The 23,416-nt window shown below is 35.7% G+C and overlaps 1 protein-coding gene across 8 annotated transcripts in view; it reads left to right on the forward strand.

Annotated features, from left to right (window-relative positions):
- The window catches only part of CCDC91 (coiled-coil domain containing 91), a 363,292-nt gene that overhangs the window by 190,758 nt on the left and 149,118 nt on the right, over nt 1-23,416 (forward strand). For 6 of the 8 annotated variants that reach the window (XM_026457081.1, XM_026457082.1, XM_026457083.1 and 3 more), the window contains one exon: nt 9,247-9,354. The exons of the other annotated variants lie outside the window; for them this stretch is intronic. In XM_026457081.1, the coding sequence (XP_026312866.1) occupies nt 9,247-9,354 (108 nt within the window). The remainder of the gene's footprint in view (nt 1-9,246; nt 9,355-23,416) is intronic. 8 annotated transcript variants of the gene reach the window in all.

The following is a 23,416-nucleotide window of genomic DNA, read 5'->3' on the forward strand; positions in this document are numbered from 1 at the left end:
ACATGTTTGCTGTAATAAAATTGATTTAAATCAAACCTCTAATCTCTTTCTTGATGACTTTTCAGTATGAGGAAAAGTTCTAATCTTTGAGATCTATATTTTATGAATGGAACTGAATTAATTTGGAGGAAGATACTAATTGTAAAATATTTATAATATTTTAAAAAATTTATTTTAATCGTCATAAACCTAGTAATTAAAACAATAATGTTGATCCTAGGTTGAATCCACAGAACATGAATTTCCTATTTCATAAAAAGTAGGTAATTTAACTCTCAAACAACAAACTGTCAGAATACAGGATTTCACCATTAATGTAAAAAAAAAGTTAAGTGTCATAATTTGTCTGAATGCCTTCATCACTGGCAGAGAAGAAACTCTTCTTCTCCTTATACATGAGATGAAATGAGGAATCTGATACACAGAGAAACATGGTGCCTTGATGGAACACATGTAACCAGCAGAAGAGGAGTTGTAAATAAAAGCCACATCATTTAAGGCTTGATTCAGGGCTCCCTTCAAAAGAGTATACCACCTCCTTGCAAAGTTAATTCATATGTATTTAAAACAAATATTTTAGACATCTAGATGAGTTTATTTCTTCCCATGATCAGTGATTTTATATTACAGAAAATGAGATGCGTAGGCCTTTACTGTATTAATACCTAGGTGCTCTACTTAATTGTATGAATGATTATGAAGAGGTTATTTCGGTCAGAATTCTTTTTTTCTTTTCCTTTTTTTTTTTTTTTTTAACTGAAACTGTAGTTCTTATTCAAGTCACAAGGAATAATGTGGCATCTGAGGGAGAGGGATATCCATATGGCAGCCTTTCAGAAGGTTAAAGTAGCTGGAAGGCAGACATGCAGAATCTCTGTGCTGTACTTAATTTTAGAAACTTCTTAATTTTAATGTGTTGTCCATGGCACAAAAGAAATTTTCACTGGGAGACTTTTGTGGTGTTTGAGGTAACAACTCTTATGTTACTAAATTCCCTTAACAACGAGGCCAACAGGAATGATTCCCTGTGTCCTGAAGATTTTCTTTGGCTTTCACAGCCTCCAAGGCACTTTATAACATGGCTAGACTGTATTCAATTTTCATGTTAGATCTACACCCATAAGTTAACATTTTCCTTTTTGAATTGTATACGACTACTGCACTGTAATTCAAATACACAGAAAAATCTGAGATTCATTGCAATTCCATATGCTTCAGATCTGTAGCAGGATAAATTTTCAGCAGCCTCAACTTGACCTTACTACTTCTCCTCCTTTTTTAAATTAAGGAAAAAGGAAGGGAGAACTTGTTTGTTTCTTAATTCAGTTTTTCCAAAATTTTAGGTAATAGTTTCCATCGCTATCACTCTTCAGACAACGATAATTTACTCTTGAGAAACATGTACCTTCATTCTTCCCAAAGGTTGAGTTCACAGAGTCTGAATGTTGCCTAACTTCTGCCAGACTGGGCCACAGGAGACCATGACCCTGGACTTGAATTTGGATCCAGATTTGAGTAAATGCAATTTTTAAATCTAAATGGAAGTGTTTGTACTAGAGAATTACAAAGAATTTTACATTGAACTTTTAGATCACCTTTTGATGATAAATTTTACTCATATTATTTCTTTTATATTCCAACAAAATTTTCTGAAATATCTAAATACTGTTTTCAGAGATGCCTAATGTTTCTCCTCTAATACAACCATGTACCTCAGAGATTATTGGCTCACTGATCTGAAGCTCTTTTAAAATACATGGATATGTGTGTATTTGTGTGTATGCATGAATTAAATCAAGCTCTCAGTTTATTCTCCTGAATTATAAGCAAACAAAGCTATACATTGAAGTTTTAGACCTCCAAATTGGCTAAAGATATATTCAATTAAGCCAAGAGCCATTGGGGATTAAGACAAGTTGGTAACCAAGAGCAGCATTCAGAGCCAAATCTAGTCATTTGCCATCATTTTGATACTATTTCTTCGTTTTCATAGTCTTTTTTTTTTTTTTTTACCAGTCTCTTCATCATAAAATGGAGAATGTAAGTATTGTAGAAGAAATGTATATTAATAGACAAAGTGTCCAGATGAAGTTCAAGTAATTATTACTTCATAGATGTACTTGCATTAAGTATATAATTATTACTGATAGTAAGTATATTTATAGTACTGCTTGTAAGGACATGTAAAAACATAAACTCATGTAGTTCTTATTAGGATTAACTCTTTCACTACCAGAGAGAATAATTGCATTATCTTTAATTCTAGAGCATATACAAAAAATTCATGCATGGTGCATGAATTATCAGTTTCTAACTTCCATGCATATGTGTAGCCCACAAAAATCAATGCTACATATTTTCATTCTTATACATTGTCCATTAATGGAGAAAATTTTAATAGCATTTGAGTGTCTTTGGTATTTTTCCAGTACCTAGAACAGTGTTTAGGAAAATATTTATTGACTAAATGAATAATAAATGAATAGTTGAGTGATAAAAATGAAATAGCTGCTTAGTTCACGAAAAGAGAAATCTGCTTTACTGGGCTAGAAAAGCTAAGACAAATGGAAACAAAGGGGTAGAACTGAATTTTTTGTGCCACTGTGTCTTTTCATGTGATTTTGGGCACATTTATTAACCACAGTGTCTGTTTTCATTTGTAAGGCAGATATGTAAAGTTCATGGAGGAAAAATAGATGAATGGTTCTGTAAAACGACTGAGATTCATCATTTTTACAAATGTACCTCAGTCAAGTAGGCTCTCTTTTTTGAATAATAAACTTATGATTTGTTTGCAATTTTGAGGGAATATTATAAGACATGCTCACAATTTAATATCCTTACACAACTTGAAGTAATATTTTGATTAAAAAAAGGACTGTGCCAGAAAAAAAAAAAAAAAATGAAAATATCTCTTCGTAGCATTAGCTTATTCATTTGGCAGATACCTTTCAGTTTTGCTCATATTATTTTTAGTTAAAAATGAGAAAACAGAAGAAGTAATAGAAATACATTTTTTAAAAGATAGAAAAAATAGATGTTTAAATAACAATTTGTGATATTTTTCCAAGAAAGGCAAAATTGTTGTTGATTTCAGATGATACTTTATGATTATTTTGTATATACTACTGTCCTCAATAAGCTAAACTAAGTGTATAATTACAGGTCTAATGAACATGAAAGTTTTAATAATTTCTGGATGAAGGGACAAATAACCAGGCTTGCCTAAATCATGATTCATTTATTTAGTTACTCAATGTATTCGTTATATATCTTCTATGTGTCAGGCACTGTTGTAGGTGCATTGTGTATATCAGTGAGTTAAACACAGATTCCTGTTCTCCTAGGTCATAAATTCTAGTTGATAGATTATATTTGTTATACATTTTTCTTCCTGCTTGCACCATATCTTTATATTGTTCTCCATTTGTAAAGTATGACTTAATGGTTTGTTAGATAAGATTATTTTGTGACTTTCAATATAATCTAATTATTGTTGCTTACAATTATCTATGTAGGATTCCTTTATGGTCACATAATCAGTACAAAGATGATATTAATATTTTGAAGACCTTGTTCCTTAGACACATCTGCTTTGCAAATCTGGACAATCATTTAATTTGATGAGGCCGGAATCAGATCTGTAACAATGGGGCTATATCAAGGGAGGAGAAATCTGTGGATTTGTTGTGACAATGGACTGTAGTCTGGGTTGCAGTAGTCTACTCTGGCTATACTTATATCATTCAAATTCCAGCATGCAATCAGTTCCACTAAAGAAATACACATCTAATTCTCACATGTATTAACAGTTGGGGTGGTGTGGCATGGTTTTTGACTTAATACTTTTGTTTTTTATGTGTTTATAGCATACTTTTCCTTCCCAGAATTTATAGTCCTTCACACTGTTTGCTCACAATTGAGCTCATGGGGTAAAAAAAATGAATATTTCTTGTCTTAGATAGTAACTTTAAAAATTGAGATCTGTAGTCGGTACCAAATGGACTTGGTAACAATTTTGGTGACTTTGTCTTGGTAGTTATAACTTGAAGCTTAGTGAACTTTTTAATAAATATTGGTACTGTTGATAGTATATATTTATGTAATATCAGTTTTCACACAGGGATCATCACTTACCAAGTAACTATTACATGGGCTGGTTATGTACAAGGCAGTCTGTAAAAAGCTGTTCATGAAGTTATAGTTCCTGTATTAAGAGATCTACAAATTTTTTAACACTTTAAAATGTATTCTTTTTTCCTTTATTTTTGAGATGGAGTCTTGCTCTTGTCACCCAGGGTGGAGGTCAACAGCATGATCTCAGCTCACTGTAACCTCCGCCTCCTGGGTTCAAGCGATTCTCCTGCCTCAGCCTCCTGAGTAGCTGGGATTACAGGTGCACACCATGATGCCCCGCTGATTTTTGTATTGTTAGTGGAGACAGGGTTTCATCATGTTAGTCAGGCTGGTCTGAAATTGCTGACAGCGTGATCTGTCCGCCTCGGCCTCCCAAAGTACTGGGATTACAGGTGTGAGCCACTCTGCTCAGCCTAAAAATTATTCTTAAAGTGTGATAGTTTTCCTTAAGCTTAGTGAATTAAATCCTCTTGGATAATACTATAAATCTCTGATACAGCTGTGGCTAAGACGTAAATATGTTCAAAATCAACAAAACATTTTCTGCCCTTGATAGCATTCTTTTCAATATAGAATATGTTGGTATGTATCTTGGCATTTCTATCTGTATATACTGTGAGAGTCTTAATGTTTATGGGTGTTTAAATAGTTGAAAATAGAAATGAAATTATTCTTTCATATATCTTTTTTAAATGTTGTATAGACTCAAGGAAGGCCTCTTTTTAAGCTCAAGGAAGTCCTCTTTGTCTTGGGTATCTGTAGAGATAGTTAACAGAAGAAGACAATAAGTCAGCATATGTTAAGATTGTATTATGAGATATGAGAAACGTAAAGGAGTCTTTGTGTATTATGATACATTAAACTGGAAGATAAATATTCAGTTATATAATCATAGAGCAAGTTATAAAGGCATGTGGCTAGTATCAGTGTATATTTGTGTATCCACAGTGCTTAATCTAGTAGTAGGGGCAGCTTTGGAAATTACCTTGTTTGCTTGGATTATGGCACTAGTCATCACAGTGTTGAGCAGTAGGACCAATGCTTAAACTCCTTGTTGTCACACAAGTTCTTTTAATACCTGACACCTGCCTTCTTGCCTAATCATTTAGCTCTACTCTTAACTCCAGCTTCAGTACTCCAGCTATTCTTAGTTTTGTTTTTAATTTTTTATTTCCATAGGTTTTGGGGGAAAAAAGTGATATTTGGTTACAAGAGTAAGTTCTTTAGTGGTGATTTGTGAGATTTTGGTGCATCCGTCACCTGAGCAGTATGCACTGAACCCAACTTGTAGACTTTTATCCCTCACCCCCTTCCTACCCTTTCCCCCAAGTCCCATGGCAAATAGGGAAGTCCATTGTGTCATTGTTATGCCTTTGCAACCTCATAGCTTAGCTTCCACTTATAAGTGAGAACATATGATGTTTGGTTTTCCATTTCTGGGTTTCTTCACTTAGAACAATAGTCTTCAGTCCCATTGGGTTGCTGTGAATGCCATTAATTCATTCCTTTTTATGGCTGAGTACTATTCCATCATCTATTTATACCACAGTTTCTTTATCCACTTGCTGATTGATGGCCATATGGACTGGTTCCACATTTTTGCAATAGCGAATTGTTTTGCTATAAACATGTGTGTTCAAGTATCTTTTTCATATAATGACTTCTTTTCCTCTGGGTGCATACCCGGTAGTGGTATTGCTGGATCAAATGATATTTCTACTTCTAGTTTTTTAAGGAATCTCCACACTGTTTTCCATAGTGGTTGTACTAGTTTACATTCCCACCAGCAGTGTAATAGTGTTCACTTTTCACCACATCCCTTTCAACATCTATTTTTTTTTTTTTTTTGGTTTTTTGGTTATGGCCATTCTCGCAGGAGTAAGGTGGTATCGCATTGTCGTTTTGATTTGCATTTCCCTGATCATTAGTGATGTTGAGCATTTTTTTCGTATGCTTCATTTGTATACCTTCTTTTGAGAATTGTCTATTCATGTCCTTAACCCACTTTTTGATGGGATTGTTTATTTTTTTCTTGCTAATGTAAGTCCTAGCCAGAGCAATCAGACAATAGAAAGAAATAAAGGGCATCCAAATTGGTAAAGAGGAAGTCAAACTGTTGCTCTTTGCTGATGTTAATGATTGTATACCTAGTAAACCCTAAAGGCTTCTCCAAAAAGCTCCTAGAACTGATAAATTAATTCATCAAAGTTTCAGGATTCAAAGTTAATGTACACAAATCAGTAGCTCTGCGATACACCAACAGCAACCAAACTGAGAATCAAATCAAGAACTCAGCCCCTTTTACAATAGCTGCAAAAACATAAAATACTTAGGAATATACCTAACCAAGGTGTCTAAAGATGTCTATAAGGAAAACTACAAAATACTGCTGAAAGAAATCGTAGATAAACAAATGGAAATACATCCCATGCTCATGGAACGGTAGAATCAATATTGTGAAAATGACCATACTGCCAAAAACAGTCTACAAATTCAACCCAATTTCCATCAAAATACTACCTTTGGAGAAAGCAAACAAAAACATAAAATGGAGAAAGGACACCCTATTCAACAAATGGTGCTGGCATAATTGGCAAGGCACATCTAGGAGATTGAAACTGAATCCTCATCTCGCACTTTATACAAAAATCAACTGAAGATGGATCAAGGACTTAAATCTAAGACCTGAAACTATAAAAATTCTAGAAGATAACATTGAAGAAACCCTTCTAGGCATTGGCTTAGGCAAGGATTTCATGACTAAGAACCCAAAAGCAAATGCAGTAAAAACAAAGATAAATAGGCAGAAAATTAAACTAAGGAGCTTTTGCATGGCCAAAGGAACAGTCAGCAGAGTAAACAGACAACCCGCAGAATGGGAGAAAATCTTCACCATATGATTCAAAGGACTAATATCCAGAATATACAAGGAACAGCTATTCTTATCTTTGAATGTTCTTTGTGTATAATAGTGAGTCTAACAGGTCACCAGGGTTGGGGCAACTTTCTTTCTCTGATAGGCATCCAGCATATACCTACAGTGTGTGATTATCAAGGGAATGATTGTCTTCAACTTCAGACTGAGCACAATGTGGAAGACTTTTGAAAAAATCATTATGTACCTACCATTGTGGGCCTTTTGTTGATCCATGGATTTAAATGACTGAATGGGGCTAAGATGAGACATTTGAAATGTGTAAGAGGCCAGTTACTCTTGCATAAATTTCCTTTATGCTCCCTTGTCACATCTTTGGCTCTTATTTTACTCATTATCCTCCTTGACATTTCAAGGAGAATGAGTATATGGTACACAAATCAATCCCTAGAGGAAGACTACCCTATTCAAATTGTGTTTCTTAATTATGGAGTGAGAATATTATTTTATTTTATTAACTCACCTGTCCTCCAAAGGATATAATATACTACAAATTGCAGTTGAATATTGAGTATTTAAATGTTGAATATTTAAAGTGTGGGATTATTTGGAACCATGGCAAATAGGGAAGTGAATGCAGTTCTTTCTGTTAAGCAAAATGATTCTATAATATCCCAAGTCCCCAAATATAATGACATTTTTTTCTCTTTACAAAAGATGCTGTGATTATTCTAAGGAAATTGTTTATAATTATATTATTTTTTAACTTTTCTAAAATCCCAACAAATAGTATGTTTCCACACAGGTAAACTAGATTCATATCATCTAGTCACAGTTTAAAAGGATTAAACTTTTTTGCCTTACATAAATTAATCACTGTGGAATCTTTGGAAGGCACTGTAAATCAAGGGCTAAAGCAATTCTAGTAAGCATTTTCCTTATATTTTGATAAAACTCAGAGCTTCATTTTCCTTTATTAATTTGCTACTAATTTTGCAGCTTCATAGTGACGAATACTGAATTGTAGGAATAGTAGCATCATCAGAGTCTTACTTTTGCGCAAGAAAGTTAGTTATTTGAAAATTCAAGACTTACTTAGAAGTTTTACAAATATTTTTGTCTCAGCTTTTAAAAATACATGCCTATTTATCCAGCATATTATTGCGTAGTGTTTTCAATCAAGTAAATCTATTTTCATAACAGAGATTAAGAGATTTGGCTGATTTTTTTTTTCTTGGTGAATGTGCCAATGGTCTGTTTTCTATAAGATGTGTCTGTTTCAACTTATTATTTTGGTTATGAGTAGTTTATTATTTAAACAGACATTTAAAAATAGAATATTTGCCATAGTTCTTATAGAATGATTTAGAGTTTACAAATAGCATGAAAGATATTACTGAGAACTTGTTGATATAACATACAAAACTAAACAGTGGGAAAGAAAAAAGATGATAATATTCTAAGCATCTCTAATAAGGAAGTGAGTGGGTGGAACATCATCAAATGCTGATTTGGTTTTCCTTGAAACAGTGGTAATATCTTTATATTTATCTGACCTGAGTTGCAGCATTTACAGTATCCAATGAAATGTGCCCAGTCTCCCAAATTTTATTACTTTTTATGCATACTGCCTTGAGACTCTGACTTACGTACTTTGACTTATACCTTTTCACATTAGGAGCGTGAACTTTCTGGGGGGGGCAGTTCTTTTATGTTTGAAGTTGCTCAAAGTTTCCATCTGCTTTTACTTGACTTGTGGTCTTGAAGATCATGCTTGGCCCATGGGATATTACAGTGTGCCGAGAGGATGTGGAGTTTTGTCAGCCAGTGAAATATGTCTGGCTTTTTTTTTCCTTTTCTCTCTTTTTTTTTATTTCTTTTTTTTCAGCAGCTTTCATACACTCTTCATCCTGTGTGGTCTTCACTGAACCAAATTTGTATTTAACAGAACTACTCACCCTCTCTATCATCTTCTATGACTTGGCCTTTTTAAGGAGAAGATGTGTGGAAGGAACGTCTGAGCCAAAAAACTGTTATCTTGGCAATAGGAAAATATAAAAGCAAAAGCTGAAAGTAATGTTATATATAAGTGTGCTTCAGTATTAACAAATACATATTTTGTAATTTAGGAGACTATCATATTACAGTATGTACAACTGTCAAAAATATTCTCATGCCAACAGTAGATTCCAAGTTTTGTCTGTGATCCAAATGATTTTTTTGCTTGTTTTTAGGCACTACTGCAGTCTTCAGTTAAGCAACAAGTAGAAGCTATTGAAAAACAGTACATTTCTGCAATTGAGAAACAGGCACACAAGTGTGAGGAGTTGCTAAATGCTCAGGTAATAAAAGTGCACATCCATTATATATTTATACTTTTCTCCTGACTCTCTCCCCTGAGAGCTCTATAACTGTTTATTCAGTTCCATTCCATTTACTTTCCTTGGTATATTTTGGAGAAAAAATATGCTTATGTAAACTCAAAGATTGAGAATTTTATGACAGACTCAAAATAGAACGAAAGACCCGAAATATGTGCTTCTCCCCCACATTAATGATTATTCTTGTGTTAATTTATGGGTTATAATATATTCTCCAAATAACAGAAGCAAAGAGATATCCATTAATGCATTATAGCAAGTAAATGATTTTTAGTGAGATAAGATTTATAAATAATATTTGAATTTTTAAATCACTTATGTATGTTTATGTTACCTTTCATTTTACACAGGAATTGGCTTCTATTTGAGTTTTTCTGTTCAAATTTTTTCTTTTCTTGATTTAATATCTTAGCTCAAATTATTAGCTGCTTTTCATTAAACAAAGCAGCTGAAGAAGATTTATAGATGGGTCATAGCATAAATAATGTATGTAAGAATTTCCTAGTAATATTTCTCAAAGATATAAAATTTGGTATGTGAAAATTAAATTGACTTCATATAGAGCATCTGTGTTATATCACTGGAAGAAAATTTACTAAGAATTAAGAAATAAAATTAGGAGTAGAATTTAAATGGAGATTATAAATGAACCACCCTATTCCCAAGATTGGGGTCAGTTCTATTAAATATTTTCCAATGTCATTTTAGTAAGTGGCTTGGAAGAGGAAATACACAGAGAAATACACAAATATAATTATACTGTTTTAGGTAGTGAAGTACCAGGCTGTCAGGGGATATGAAATATAAAACTTTAAGAATGGATAGAAACAGCATGAGTCATATATTAGCCGAGATAGACTTGGTTATGCCCTAAACTCTCTGGCTTCAAATAGCAAAAGTTTATATTTTACTCATGCTACATACTCATTGAGGTCTGTCTTGGGGCCCTGTCTCATGTTGTCCTCACCCTCGGAACTCAGCTGATAGTGTAATTCCAACGTGGAACATTACCTGATATAATTTTGACGTGAAATAGAGCCGTGTTAGATTTGTATCTGTAATTAAATACTCTGGCCTGGAAATGACACATTCGATTTCAATTTATATCCACATGGTTCCACCTAATCGTAATGGGGCCAGAGAGTGAGAGCCTACTATGAACTTAGAAGGGAGAGAACTGGAAATACTTAGTGAATAGCACAAATATACCACATTCTTTTCTTTTGTTCACCAAATATTCAGAGGCAAATTAACATATCTTGTCCTCTTGGGAGAAAATCTGAAAGTTCCATTCAGCTGGGGCCTCAAGCTCAAAAGTCCAGGAACTCTGGGTAATAGGAGGGGAATAGTGTGCTGCAGTCTCTACATTATCAGGTCCAGATATGGTCCCTTTCGACCTGAAGAAGTAGAACTACAATCTAAATTGTTTTTTCCTAACATGCCTAGTATACAGTGGTGAGACAAAGGCAGGGTGTTTACTGTAAACATTCGCAATAGGAAAGGTGAAAAATCAGACTCACACAGCTGTCACTAGTAAATAACAATTTTAAAATCTCACTGGATAGATTAAACAAGAGCCTTTGCCCACGAGTAGGGATTGCTCTTTTATTTACCATGATTATCTTTTCAGAGTTTTTTGACCGGGTTCCTAGTATGTTGCTCCTTGTGGTTTTGTTGGTTTTTTTATTTTCTAGTATCTTTGTTGACTATATTTCAAATGAATTTTGAAGATTATACCATTTCTGAACCTGCTTCCTGTCTACAAAATACTGGGATCCCAGGGGTCGTTTTAGGTAGCAAATAGTTACAGTTAAGGGTACCGATTCCTTTGGTATCTTGTCTTTTATAGTAGTCAGCATTGTTAAGGCCATATCCACAGTTGTTTTAGAGAACTACTTGCTATTTTTTTTTCTTTATGAAAAAAATTGTTTTTACTAGCCTGCCTTTGTAAAGTTAGAGAACCACTTTCTAGATTTAATATGTTTATATGCTTTGAACCTCATATTTGTCTGTCTCTCCTTCTATTTTATTGCAGAGATATATTCATTTTATCAAACCAGGGTAGAAGAAATCTTGTGGTCTCTTTTCCCTAAACCATATAGCCTAAAACAGCCAGAGCTTTATCTCTGCTTGGGGGCACTTTATTGAGTTTTTACACACATAGTTAGTGTGGCTAACACACTTAGTTTACTACTTGCTGCAAGGCCAGATGTAGCTGGTATTTGTTGCTGAAAGCCTCCTTAGTTGTTTTTAAGTGGTTGTGCATGCAAGTCTTCAAATTTCTGTACTTTTCTATTTCCTTTGATTTGATGCTTGAGAATTTTCCTTTTTCTATGAATTCGGTGTTGAGCTTGTCTTTTTCTTATAATGCCTTGTCAAAAGTGGCCTATTATGGAGTTATTAAAATGATTCAGCCAAGTTACAGATTAAAAGGTTAATACATGAAAATCAGTGTGTTTCTACACACCAGAAATGACAAATTGGAGAGGAAGTTAAGAAAGCAATATCATTTACAATAGTATCTAAAAGAATAAAAGATAGGAGTAAGTTTAAGGTGATAAGAAACTTGTATTCTATAAACTACAAAACATGGCTGAAAGAAATTTAAAATGACCCAAGGAAATGGAAAGATATCCCCTGTTTATTGATTGGAAATACTTGGTGAGGAACACCACAGGACATTTATAGGGTTATAAGCAGTTCGGTATGATAAAGTGGGCTTAAAAAGCAAAGATTAGTCTTTGTGGTGCCTCACGCCTATAATCCCAGCACTTTGGGAAGCCAAGGCGGGCAGATCACGAGGCCAGGAGATTGAACTATCCTCGCTAATAGGGTGAAAGCCCGATCTGTACTAAAAATACAAAAAGTTAGCTGGGCGTGGTGGCGGGCACCTGTAGTCTCAGCTACTCGGGAGGCTGAGGCAGGAGAATGGTGTGAACGCGGGAGGCGGAGCTTGCAATGACCCAGATCGCGCTGCTCCACTCCACTCCAGCCTGGGCGAAAGAGCGAGACTCCATCTCAAAGAAAAAAAAAAAAAAGCAAAAGGGAGATTTGATTAGTATGTATTAATAAAATCATGTAAGATATAGAAATAGTGACTCCACATTTGTTTTTCAAATTATATTTCTGAAGATACCATTTGAAATGAAATTAGTACATTAAGTTTAACAACAACAGAAATGTTTTTGAGAAAAGTCCAAATCTAGTAGCTGTATGGTTCCTTAGGAATCATTTAGTTCAACCTTTTCTGTTTCTTGCTCTCTGTCTCTCTCCCTTTTTCAGAATAAGAATTTTTAAGTTAATTCTAAAGCAGAGTAATTAGAAGCATGCAGTCTAGAGTCAGACTGTATGAATTGATCCCTGGCTTTGTCACTTAGGGCAAGTCTCTTAATCTCTCTGTGCATCATTTTTGTCCTCCGTGGATGAGATACACAAGTAATTACTACCTCATAGTACTGTTACATGTATTTTATGACATCAGATTTGCATAGTGCTTAGATTAGAACTTGGCATATTCTGTGGGTGTTTATTGGCTGCATTATCTTAGTAATTCTTAGCTAAGACCATTTGTATAGCTCGTATCAGAACCAGGGCTGGGATTTAGGTTTTCTAATTTTTAGTCTTTAGAAGAAAAGTTTGTTACTGGTATTTCATATGTTGTCTTGTCAAAGAACCTTTACTTTTTACAAAATTTACTTTGGTGTCACTGTTGTATATGAATACTAGACCAACCTTTTCTTCCTCTGTATTGTTTCAACTCACACTTTTGACACCAGATATGTAGGAGTTTTCTGAATCAACAACCAGTTCTCCAACTTCCTGGACACCAAATCGGTATTCTACAATTCAATTCCATTCTGACACTAACTCACCAAAGTTAACATTCAACTTCACAAGTTTAACAACTCAGTTCCAGACTGACCTCACTTCAGATGCCAGTTGCAAGTATTGGGTCCCCAGGTTACCCACACTTTCCTCTGACTTGACTACAGAGTTATGAATTTCTACAACTGATCTCCCCTTCCAGTTTGATAATTTGCTAGAATGGCTCACAGAACTCAGGGAAACATTTTACTTATGCTTCTTGGTTTATCATAAAGGATACAACTCAGGAATGGACAGATGGAAGAAATACACAGGACAAGTTATGGGGAGGGAAGGAGCCATGCTCTCTCTGATCATGACACCGGCCACTCTCCCAGCACTTCTATGTATTCAGCAACGCAGAAGCTTTCTGAACCCCTTCATTTAGGAGTTTCATTACATAGATGTAACTTGTTAAGCCATTGGATGCTGGAGGGATGAGGCTGAAAGTTTCAACCCTTTATTCATGTCTCAGTTTTTCTGATGATAGCCCTCATGCTGATCTCAAAGCTACTACAGACACTCTTATCACCCTGAAAATTCCAAGGCTTTAGGATCTCTGTGCCAGGAACCAGGGACAAAGACCAATATATTTCTTAGTGTATCTCAGTCCCTCTCTCCTCCTTATTTAATGAGGGACTTTTGTATGACATGGCACTTGGCTTGGTTATAGGAATGTAACAGAGAGGGAGTGAGATATAGTTCTTCTAGTAAGCACTAGAACAGATGATATAATTTTAAAATCATACAAGTTAGGATAGAATGAATAGTAATACAACACTACATTTAAGGGCATATAGTTCTGTAGTATTAGGTAAAGGAAGACTTATAGGACTAATGATGACTTCTGTCAAAGTTCAGGGATCTAAGTGAGGTCAGAACTGAGAGATTAGCATGAAAGAGGCAGATGGAATCGCATATTAAAATCTTTCATTTGAGAAAATATAAGTGTTAAGGGTAAGGCTATATGAGAGTGCTAAATTTTTCATGACTGTATTTCATAGGAAGGATTGTAAAGGACCTTATCTGCCACATTGTCTGAAAGAACATTGGGTGCCATTAAAAGGCATTATCTAGAAAGTGACATTTGTTCAGATTTCCATTTTAGAAATACTACTGTGGCTAAAGTGTAAAAATTGAATTGATGGGAGGGAATATTAGTAGCATGTAGTTAAACAGCTGTTTTAATTACGCACTTGAGAATGTTGGTAGCCCAAACTAAAGTACGTGGGTAAGAATAGAGAGATTTTGATGGTTTTTAGTGATATTAAGGGAAGAGAAACCAGAGACTTTGTGGGAATACAAGAGCAGCAGTAGATGCTCATAGATAAAGGAGAGTGTGTGTGTGTGTGCATGTGTGTGTTTGTGACACATAGATATTATATATATATATAAGTATGTTTTTATGCAAGAGAATATATTTTTCTGTATGGGGTCCAAATTTTTGCTTTTGGTAATTCACTGAAATAGGCAACTTAAGACACAAAGCATGGTTTGGGTTGAAAATTTTTAGTTTTGGATATCATGAGTTTATACTGCCTCTGCAAGATCAGAGCTGTCAAATAATTGAATCTAGGGTGGGGAACTTATGAGAAAGCTGGTAGTAGATGAATTTGAAAGTCATGTAAGTATATAATCCTACGTATATAGATGGTCATTGAAAGTATAACTATGGATGAGATCAGAGAATATATAGAATGAGAAAATAATTCAGCTTTGAGAGACCTTAACATTTAAGGGATAGGCTAAGACAGCTGATGAAGGAAACTCTCTGGAACGAAAGGTAGTAGGAAACCCAGAAATGCAGAGCATTTTACAAAGAGGGGAGTTGCTAACTATTTCAAAGTTTGCAGAATAAACAAGATAAGGATGCAAAAATGACCATTTCATGTGGCAACAAAAAGTATCACTAACAAGAGTAGTTTCAACAGAGTGGTGGAAGAACTTACAGGATGAGTAGTAAATGAAAGGTGAAAGTAAAGAAACAGATGACAAGTCTTTGAGGAGCTTGGATGGTAAAAGTAAGAGACAACACTGTAGGTAGAGGGACCTATGAAGTGGAAACATTTTTATTTGTTGGTTTCCCTTGTATTTCGGCCTAGAAGTAGAGCTCATTTAAATGTATGGGTGAGAGCCCCAGTCTAAAAAGATTTAAAAAGAAAAAAATTGATGGAGTGGAGTCCTAAGAAGAAGGAAGCAATGGGTGGAGATTAACCTGTCTTAGGTAAGCAAATATTTTGAGGGGCCTACGTGTGCATGCAGTGGGGTATACATGTGTATAGATGTAAATATAATTTTAAATATTATTTGTATCTTTGATAATAGCATTTATGAATTTTACTTGAGTTACTTTCATCACTACTTATAAAATCCAAATTCCTATAAAGGATAAGTACAATATGCTATTTATAATTCCTTAAGTGCTAATAACAGATATATATATATATAATGCTGCCGATACACATAAGATGGAGATGCTATCTGTATTATTATGTTGCCCTTAACCTTTTATTAAAAAAGAAAACCAAGCCTGTCTTTTGCCTATAATGCCTTGTCAAAAATAACCAATAGCAACCCACATACATTTTAAACATATTCCTGTTTATTCCCTTAGAGTTGCAAGTACTTTTTTTGAATTGAGTGCTAGAATATAAATTCCGTGTGAGCTGGGTTGTGTATTTATTCTGTATTTCCCAAATCTGTCAATTTTTTGGAGTGTGCTCTACATAAAATTAAATGTACTTATTCTAGAGAAATATATACACTCATATATCTGATTTGTTTTATGCGACCACCGGATCAGGTACCAGAGATGAGGCAAGTAGGTGAAGTACAAAATTTTTTTTTTTTTTGAGATGGAGTCTTGCTCTGTCACCCAGGTTGGAATGCTGTGGCCGGATCTCAGCGCACTGCAAGCTCCGCCTCCCGGGTTCATGCCATTCTCCTGCCTCAGCCTCCCGGGTAGCTGGGACTACAGGCGCCACCACCTCGCCCGGCTAGTTTTTTGTAGTTTTTAGTAGAGACGGGGTTTCACCGTGTTAGCCAGGATGGTCTCGATCTCCTGACCTCGTGATCCGCCCGTCTCGGCCTCCCAAAGTGCTGGGATTACAGGCTTGAGCCACCGCACCCAGCCCATGTACAAAAGTTTTATTAGCCAGCCAATGTGAAGGAGAAAGGGCGAGGTTCACTGGCCTCCTGCGGTGGAGGCCGAGGAAGTCGCTCCGGCGAGGTTCCTAGGTCTGCATATGAGGAGGGGCCAAGGAAGTTCCCGCTGTGCGTCTGCCGGGAGCAGCTTTTATGTTCTGGGCTCAGAAGCGGGAGGGCAGTGGGTGGGACAAGGGCATGCCATGGGCGTCTCGGTAGGCGTGGCCGGGTAAGTTTCGGTTTCCTCGATCAGACGTCATGTTGCACTTGCGCAGTTGGTCTGTGCTTTTCCCGGCGCGGGAAAGTTGGTGATGAAGAACCCGGAAATGCGCCATCTAGTCGCCTTTGTTCTCTCCCGCTGCGCCCTGTCCAGACAGTATCTATCATCAACAATCAAGTTATAGAATATTTCAGTCAGCACAAGAAGTTCTCTTATCCTTTACAGTTATCTCCCTTCTATAAACTCTGAATCCAGACAACCCACTAATCTATAGTCTATTGATTTGTTTCATTTTTTTCTATTATTTCATATAGAATGAATTGTATCTATTCTTGTGTGTCTAGGTGCTTCTTGTATGTCTAGATGTTTTTTTTTTTGAGATTCATCCATATAGTCAGTCACATGTATTAATAATTTATACCCTTCGATTACTAAGTATTCTATTGTATGGAAACATAGCATTTTGTTTATTCATTCACTTATTAAATACTTAGATTGCTTAAGTTTGGGGCTGCTTTAACTGTTTACGTATAAACTGTGGGGATATATATATGTTTTTATTTTTGTTTGTAAATAGGTAAGGGATTGCTGTATCATATGGTAAGTATATGTTTAACTTTATAACCAACTGCCAAACTTTTTTTCCAAAGTTTTATTATATTTAACATTTTCACTATCAATATATGAGAATTCTCTCTGATCTGCTCTCCCAGACACTTGGTATTGTCCATCTTTTTCACTTTAGCCAGCTTTGGGGGATGGTGTGTGGTATTTCATCTCATTGTACTTACTTGACTGTTGAAGGCTGACATCTTTTCATGTGCTTTTTATTTGTACATTTTCTTTGTAAAGCATATATTCAAATCTTTTTGCTTATTTTCTTATGTTGTCTACCTTCGTAAATATTTATTCATAAGAGTTTTTCATAAATTCCAGTGCAAATCATTTGACAGATATGTGCATTACAAATATTTTTTCATAGTGTCTGTATTTTCACTTTTTGGATGGTATCATTACACAAAGCTTTTTAATTTTTATTTCAAATTTATCTTTGTATTAGTCTGCTCTCACACTCCTATGAAGAAATACCCAAGACTGGGTAATTTATAAAGAAAAGAGATTTAACTGACTCACAGTTCTGCATGGCTGTGGAGGTTGATTAGTCTGTTTTCACCCTACTAATAAAGACATATCTGAGTCTGGGTAATTTATAAATAAAGAGGTTTAGCTGACTCACATTTCAGCAAACCTAACAATCATGGCAGAAGAGGAAGCAGACATGTCCTTCTTCACATGACAGCAGCAAGGAGAAGTACCGAGCAAAAGGGGGAAAAGCCCCTTTAAAACCATCAGATTTTGTGAGAACTCACCTATCATGAGAATAGCATGAGAGTAACTGCCACCATGATTTCCTCCCACTGGGTTCCTCCTGCAACACATGGGGATTATGGGAACCACAATTCAAGATGAGATTTGGGTGGAGACACAGCCAAACCATATCATTTCACCCTGACCACTCTCATATCTCATGATTTCACATTTCAAAACCCAATCATGCCCTTCTAACAGTCCTGCAAAGTCATACCTGATTCCAGCATTAACTCAAGAGTCCAAGTCCAAAGCCTCATTTGAGACAAGGCAGATCCCTTCCACCTATGAGCCTGTAAAATCAAAAGCAAGTTAGTTACTTCCTAGATACAATGGGGTTACAGACATTGGATAGATGCACTTATTCCAAATGGAAGAAATTGGCAAAAATAAAGGGGCCACAGGCCCCATGCAAGCCCGAAATCCAATAGGGCAGTCATTAAACCTTAAAATTCCAAAATGATCTTTAACTCCATGTCTCACATCCAGCTCACACTGATGCAAGAGGTGGGCTCCAAAGGCCTTGGGAAGCTCTACTCCTGTGGCTCTGCAGGGTACAGGCCCCTTCCTGGCTGCTTTCATGGACAGGCATTGAGTGTGGCTTTTCCAGGAGCACAGTGTAAACTGTTGGTGGATCTACCATTTTGGGGTCTGGAGAATGGTAGCCGTCTTCTCACAGTTCCTCAGGCAGTACCTCAGAGGGGGCTCTGTGTGGGGGCTCTGACCCCAGAGTTTCCTTCCTCACTGCCCTAGCAGACGTTCTCTATGATGGGTTGAGCCCTGCAGCAAACTTCTCTGCCTGAACATCCAGGCATTTCCATATATCCTCTGAAATCTAGGTGGAAGTTCCCAAACCTCAATTCTTGATTTCTGTGCACCTGCATGCTCGGCACCACGTGCCAAGGCTTGGGGATTGCACCTTCTGAAGCAATAGCATGAGCTGTACTTTCGCCCCTTTTAGTCATGGCTGGAGCTGAAGCAGCTGGGATGCAGGGCACCATGTCCTGAGGTCTCTTCACACCCCCATCCCCACCTCAGGCCTGGCCCAGGAAACCATTTTTTCCTCCTAGGCCTCCAGGTCTGTGATGAGAGGAACTGCTGCAAAGACCTCTGACATGCCCTGGAGATATTTTCCCCATTGTCTTGGCAATTAACATTTGACTGCTTGTTACTAGTGCAAATTTCTGCTGCAGGCTTGAATTTCTCCTCAGAAAAGGGGTTTTTCTTTTCTGTCACATTGTCAGACTGCAAATTTTCCCAACTTTTGTGCTCTACTTCCCTTTTAAATGTCAGTTTCAATTCCAAACCATATTTTTGTGAATATATAAAACAATGCTTTTAACAGCACCCAAGTCACCACTTGAATGCTTTGCTGCTTACAGATTTCTTCCACTAGATACCCTAAATCATCTCTCTCAAATTCAAAGTTCCACAAATCTTTCGGGCAGGGGCAAAATGCCACCAGTCTCTTTGCATAGCAAGAGTGACCTTTGCTTCAGTTCCCAACAAGTTCATCTCCATGTGAGACTACCTTAGCCTGGACTTATTGTCCATATCACTATCAGCATTTTGGTCAAAGCCATTAAGTAAATCTCTCAGAAATTCCAAACTTTCCCACATTTTCCTGTTTCTTGAGTCCTCGAAGCCTTTAGGAAGTTCCAAACTTTCTCACATTTTCCTATCTTCCTCTGAGTCCTCCAAATGGTTCCAACCTCTGCCTGCTACTCAGTTCCAAAGTCACTTTCACATTTTTGGGTATCTTTACAGCAGCACCCACTCTCTGTGGTACCAATTTACAGTATTAGTTCGTTTCATGCTGCTAATATGGACATACCCAAGACTGGGTAATTTATAAAGGAAAGAGGTTTAATTGACTAACAGTTCAGCATGATTGTGGAGGCCTCAGGAAACTAACAATCATGATGGAAGGGGAAACAAACATGTCCTTCCTCACATGACAGCAAGAAGGAGAAGTGCCAAGAAAAAGTGGGAAAAGCCCTTCATAAAACCATCAGTTCTAATGAGAACTCACTATCACAAGAACAGTATAAGGATAACTGCCCCCATGATTAAATTACCTCCCATCAGGTACCTCCCATGACATGTGGGGATTATAGGAACTGCAATTCAAGGCGGCCTCAGGAAACTTAAAATCATGGCAGAGGAGCTGCTTCACAGGGTAGCAGGAAAGAATAAGTGCTGAAAGAAGAGGGTAACCTCTTATAAAACCATCAGATCTGGTAAGAACTCGCTCACTATCAGGAGAACAGCATGGGGGAAACTGCCCCTGTGATTCAGTTATCTCCACCTGGTCCTGCCTTTGACACATAGGGATTATTACAATTCAAGATGAGATTTGGTGAGGACACAGAGCCGAACTATATCAATCATGTTTTCTATTATAGATTGTGTTTTTAATGTTGTATTTAAGAAATCTTTGCCTAACTGTATGTCACAAAGACTTTACTGTATGAAAAGTAAGTTTTATATGTTTTCCTAGTTTAAGTATGTGATTCTTAATCATGATTAATTTTTTGAGGTAATTTGGAGGTATGGTGTGATGAGATATTCAACATTCTTCTTTCTGCCAGTCTATTCCAATACCATTTATAGAAAAGACTATCCTTTTCTTTGTTGGATTGCCCCATACTTTTGGAGAAAGTCTTAAAACTATATGAAATGCAGATTTCTGGACTCTGAATTTTGTTCCATTGATCTAGTATTTCTAATCATTGGCATTATTGACATTAGGGGTTGAATTTTTTTTGTGTTGTGGGGGATTCCCCTGTGTGTTAAATGATACTTAACAGCATCCCTCATGTCTACCCCTAGATGCCGTGGCACACCCTCACTTGTGATAACCAGAAATATCCCTAGATATTGCTGACACTTTGACAATATTGAATTTTCTTATCTATGAACGTTGACTGTCTTCATTTTTAAATAGTTCTTTGATTTCTTTCATCAGAGTTTTGTAGTTTTCCTCATATAGATCTTGTACATATTTTGTTAGATTTAAAGCTAAATGTTTCAAGTAGAGGGATACTAAAGTAAATGTTAGTATGTTTTTAATTTCATCTTCCACTTGTTCACTGCTGATATATAAGAAAGTATTTGACTTTTTTGTATATTATCCTTGTGTTCTACAACTTTGCTATAATCACTTATTAGTTCTAGGATTTTTTTTTTTTTTTTGTCTAGAATTTTCTACACAGACAATCATATCATTAGAAAAAAAATTTTATTTCTTTCTTCTCAATCCATATAACTTTTATTTCCTTTTTTTGTCTTACTGCATTAGCTAGGATTTCAGTGCAATGTTGAAAAGCAGTTGTGAGAAGGGGAATGCTTTTCTTATTCCTGATTTTATTGTAAAAGCTTCTAGTTTTTCACCATTAAATATGATCTTGGGTGTATACTTTTTATTGTTATTCTTTATTCTTTATTGTATTGTTAAGGAAGTTCTCTTCCTAGTTTGCTGAGAGTTTAATTATGAATGTGTGTTGGATTTTTGTAAAGTGCTTTGACCATTTTATTGATATGATTATGCTATTTTTCTTTAGCTTGTTGTATATACGGTGGGTTACATTAATTGATTTTTAAAAGTTGAACCAGATTTGCACACCTTGGCATAAATGCCACATTGTTGTCATATATGATTCTTTTGCTATGCTGCTGGATTCAATTTGTTAATATTAAGGATTTTGGGTGTCTCACACAATGTTTATGATTATTGATCTATAGTTTTCTTTTCCTGTGATGTATTTGTCTGGTTTTGATATTAGGGTAATGCTGGTTTTATGGAATGAGTCAGGAAGTATTCTCTCTGTTTCCATCTTCTGGAAGAGATTGTAGAGAATTGTTATAATTCTTTAACTAGATATTTTGTTAGAATTCACCAGCGAAGTTATCTGGGCCAGGTGCTTTCTGTTTGGAAGGTTGTTGTCTTAGCCTCTTTGGGGTGCTATAACAAAATACTGTAAACTGGTGACTTGTAAACAATAGAAACTTTACTACTTACAGTTCTGGAGACTAAGAAGTCCAAGATCAAGGTACCTGCAGATTTGGTGTCTGTTGAGGGCCTGCTTTCTAGATGGCTGTCTTTTTACTCAAATTTCACATGGCAGAAGTGATAAGGGATGTCTCTGGGATCTTTTCCCTTCTACCATGACCCCGTGTCTCTGGGATCTCTTTAATTAGGGTGCTAATCACCTAACTCTCATGACTTAATACCTCCCAAATGCACCCCCCCCCAATACCATTAACTTGGTTTCTAGGATTTCAACATATGAATTTGGAGACACAAACATTCAAACTATAGCAGTTATTAATTATTGATTTAATGTATTTAATAGATATAGGCCTACTCAGATTGTCTGTTTCTTCCTGTTTCGGCAAATTGTCTTTTAATGACTTGGTCCGTTTAATGGAAGTTGTCAAATTTGTAGGCATACAGTTGTTCATAGTATTCTTTTATTTTTCTTTTAATGTTCATGAGATCTGTAGTGATATCCCTTATTTCATTTCTGACATTAGCAATTTGTGTTCATTTCTTCTTTTTTCTTGGCTGGTCTACTAGAAGCTTATCAGTTTTTATTGATCTTTTCAAAGAACCAACTTTTGGTTTTATTGATCTATTTCTTGTGTTTAATTTCATTGATTTCTGCCTCTTTTATTTTTATTATTTTTATGTTATTTTAGATTTAATTTAGTCTTGTGTACTTATTTCCAAAGGTGGAAGCTTAGATTGTTAATTTTAGATCTTTCTTCTCTTCGAATACATGAATTCAATGCTTCAAATTTTCCTCTAAGCACCTCTTTTGGTGTGTCTATAAAATTTGATAAGTTGTGTTTTAATAAAAATATTTTCAATGTCTTTTGAGCTTTTTTTCCTTGTTTAGTAATGTGTTATTTAACCTGTAAATATTGTTGGATTTTCTAGCTATTCTCCTATTATTGATTTTCTAGTTTAATTCCACTGTGGTCTGAAAGCAGACCACATTTTGTGATTTCTACTCTTTTAAATTTCTTGAGTTTTGTTTTATGGTCCTGAATGTGATCTATGTTAGAAAACGTTACATGTGAGTTTGAGAAGAATGCATATTCTGCTATTGCTGGATGCAGTATATAGACTTCCTTTATATTGAGTTGCTCTTGGTGTTGTTGAATTCAACTACATCTTTTCTGATTTTTTGCCTGCTAGATCTGTTTCTGAGAAGTGGGGTCATTGAAGTCTCCAACTTTAATAATGAATTCCTTTATTTTTCCTTGCAGTTTTGTAAGTGTTTGCCTCATGTATTTTGTTGCCCTGTTATTAGGGACATCCATATTGAGTATTGCCATGTTTTCTTGGAGAATCAACACTTTTATTATTATATAATGCTCCTCTTTATCCTTAATAACTTTCTTTGCTCTGAAGTCTTCTGA

Source organism: Piliocolobus tephrosceles, chromosome 10, assembly GCF_002776525.5.
Source record: "Piliocolobus tephrosceles isolate RC106 chromosome 10, ASM277652v3, whole genome shotgun sequence".
NCBI lineage: Eukaryota > Metazoa > Chordata > Mammalia > Primates > Cercopithecidae > Piliocolobus > Piliocolobus tephrosceles.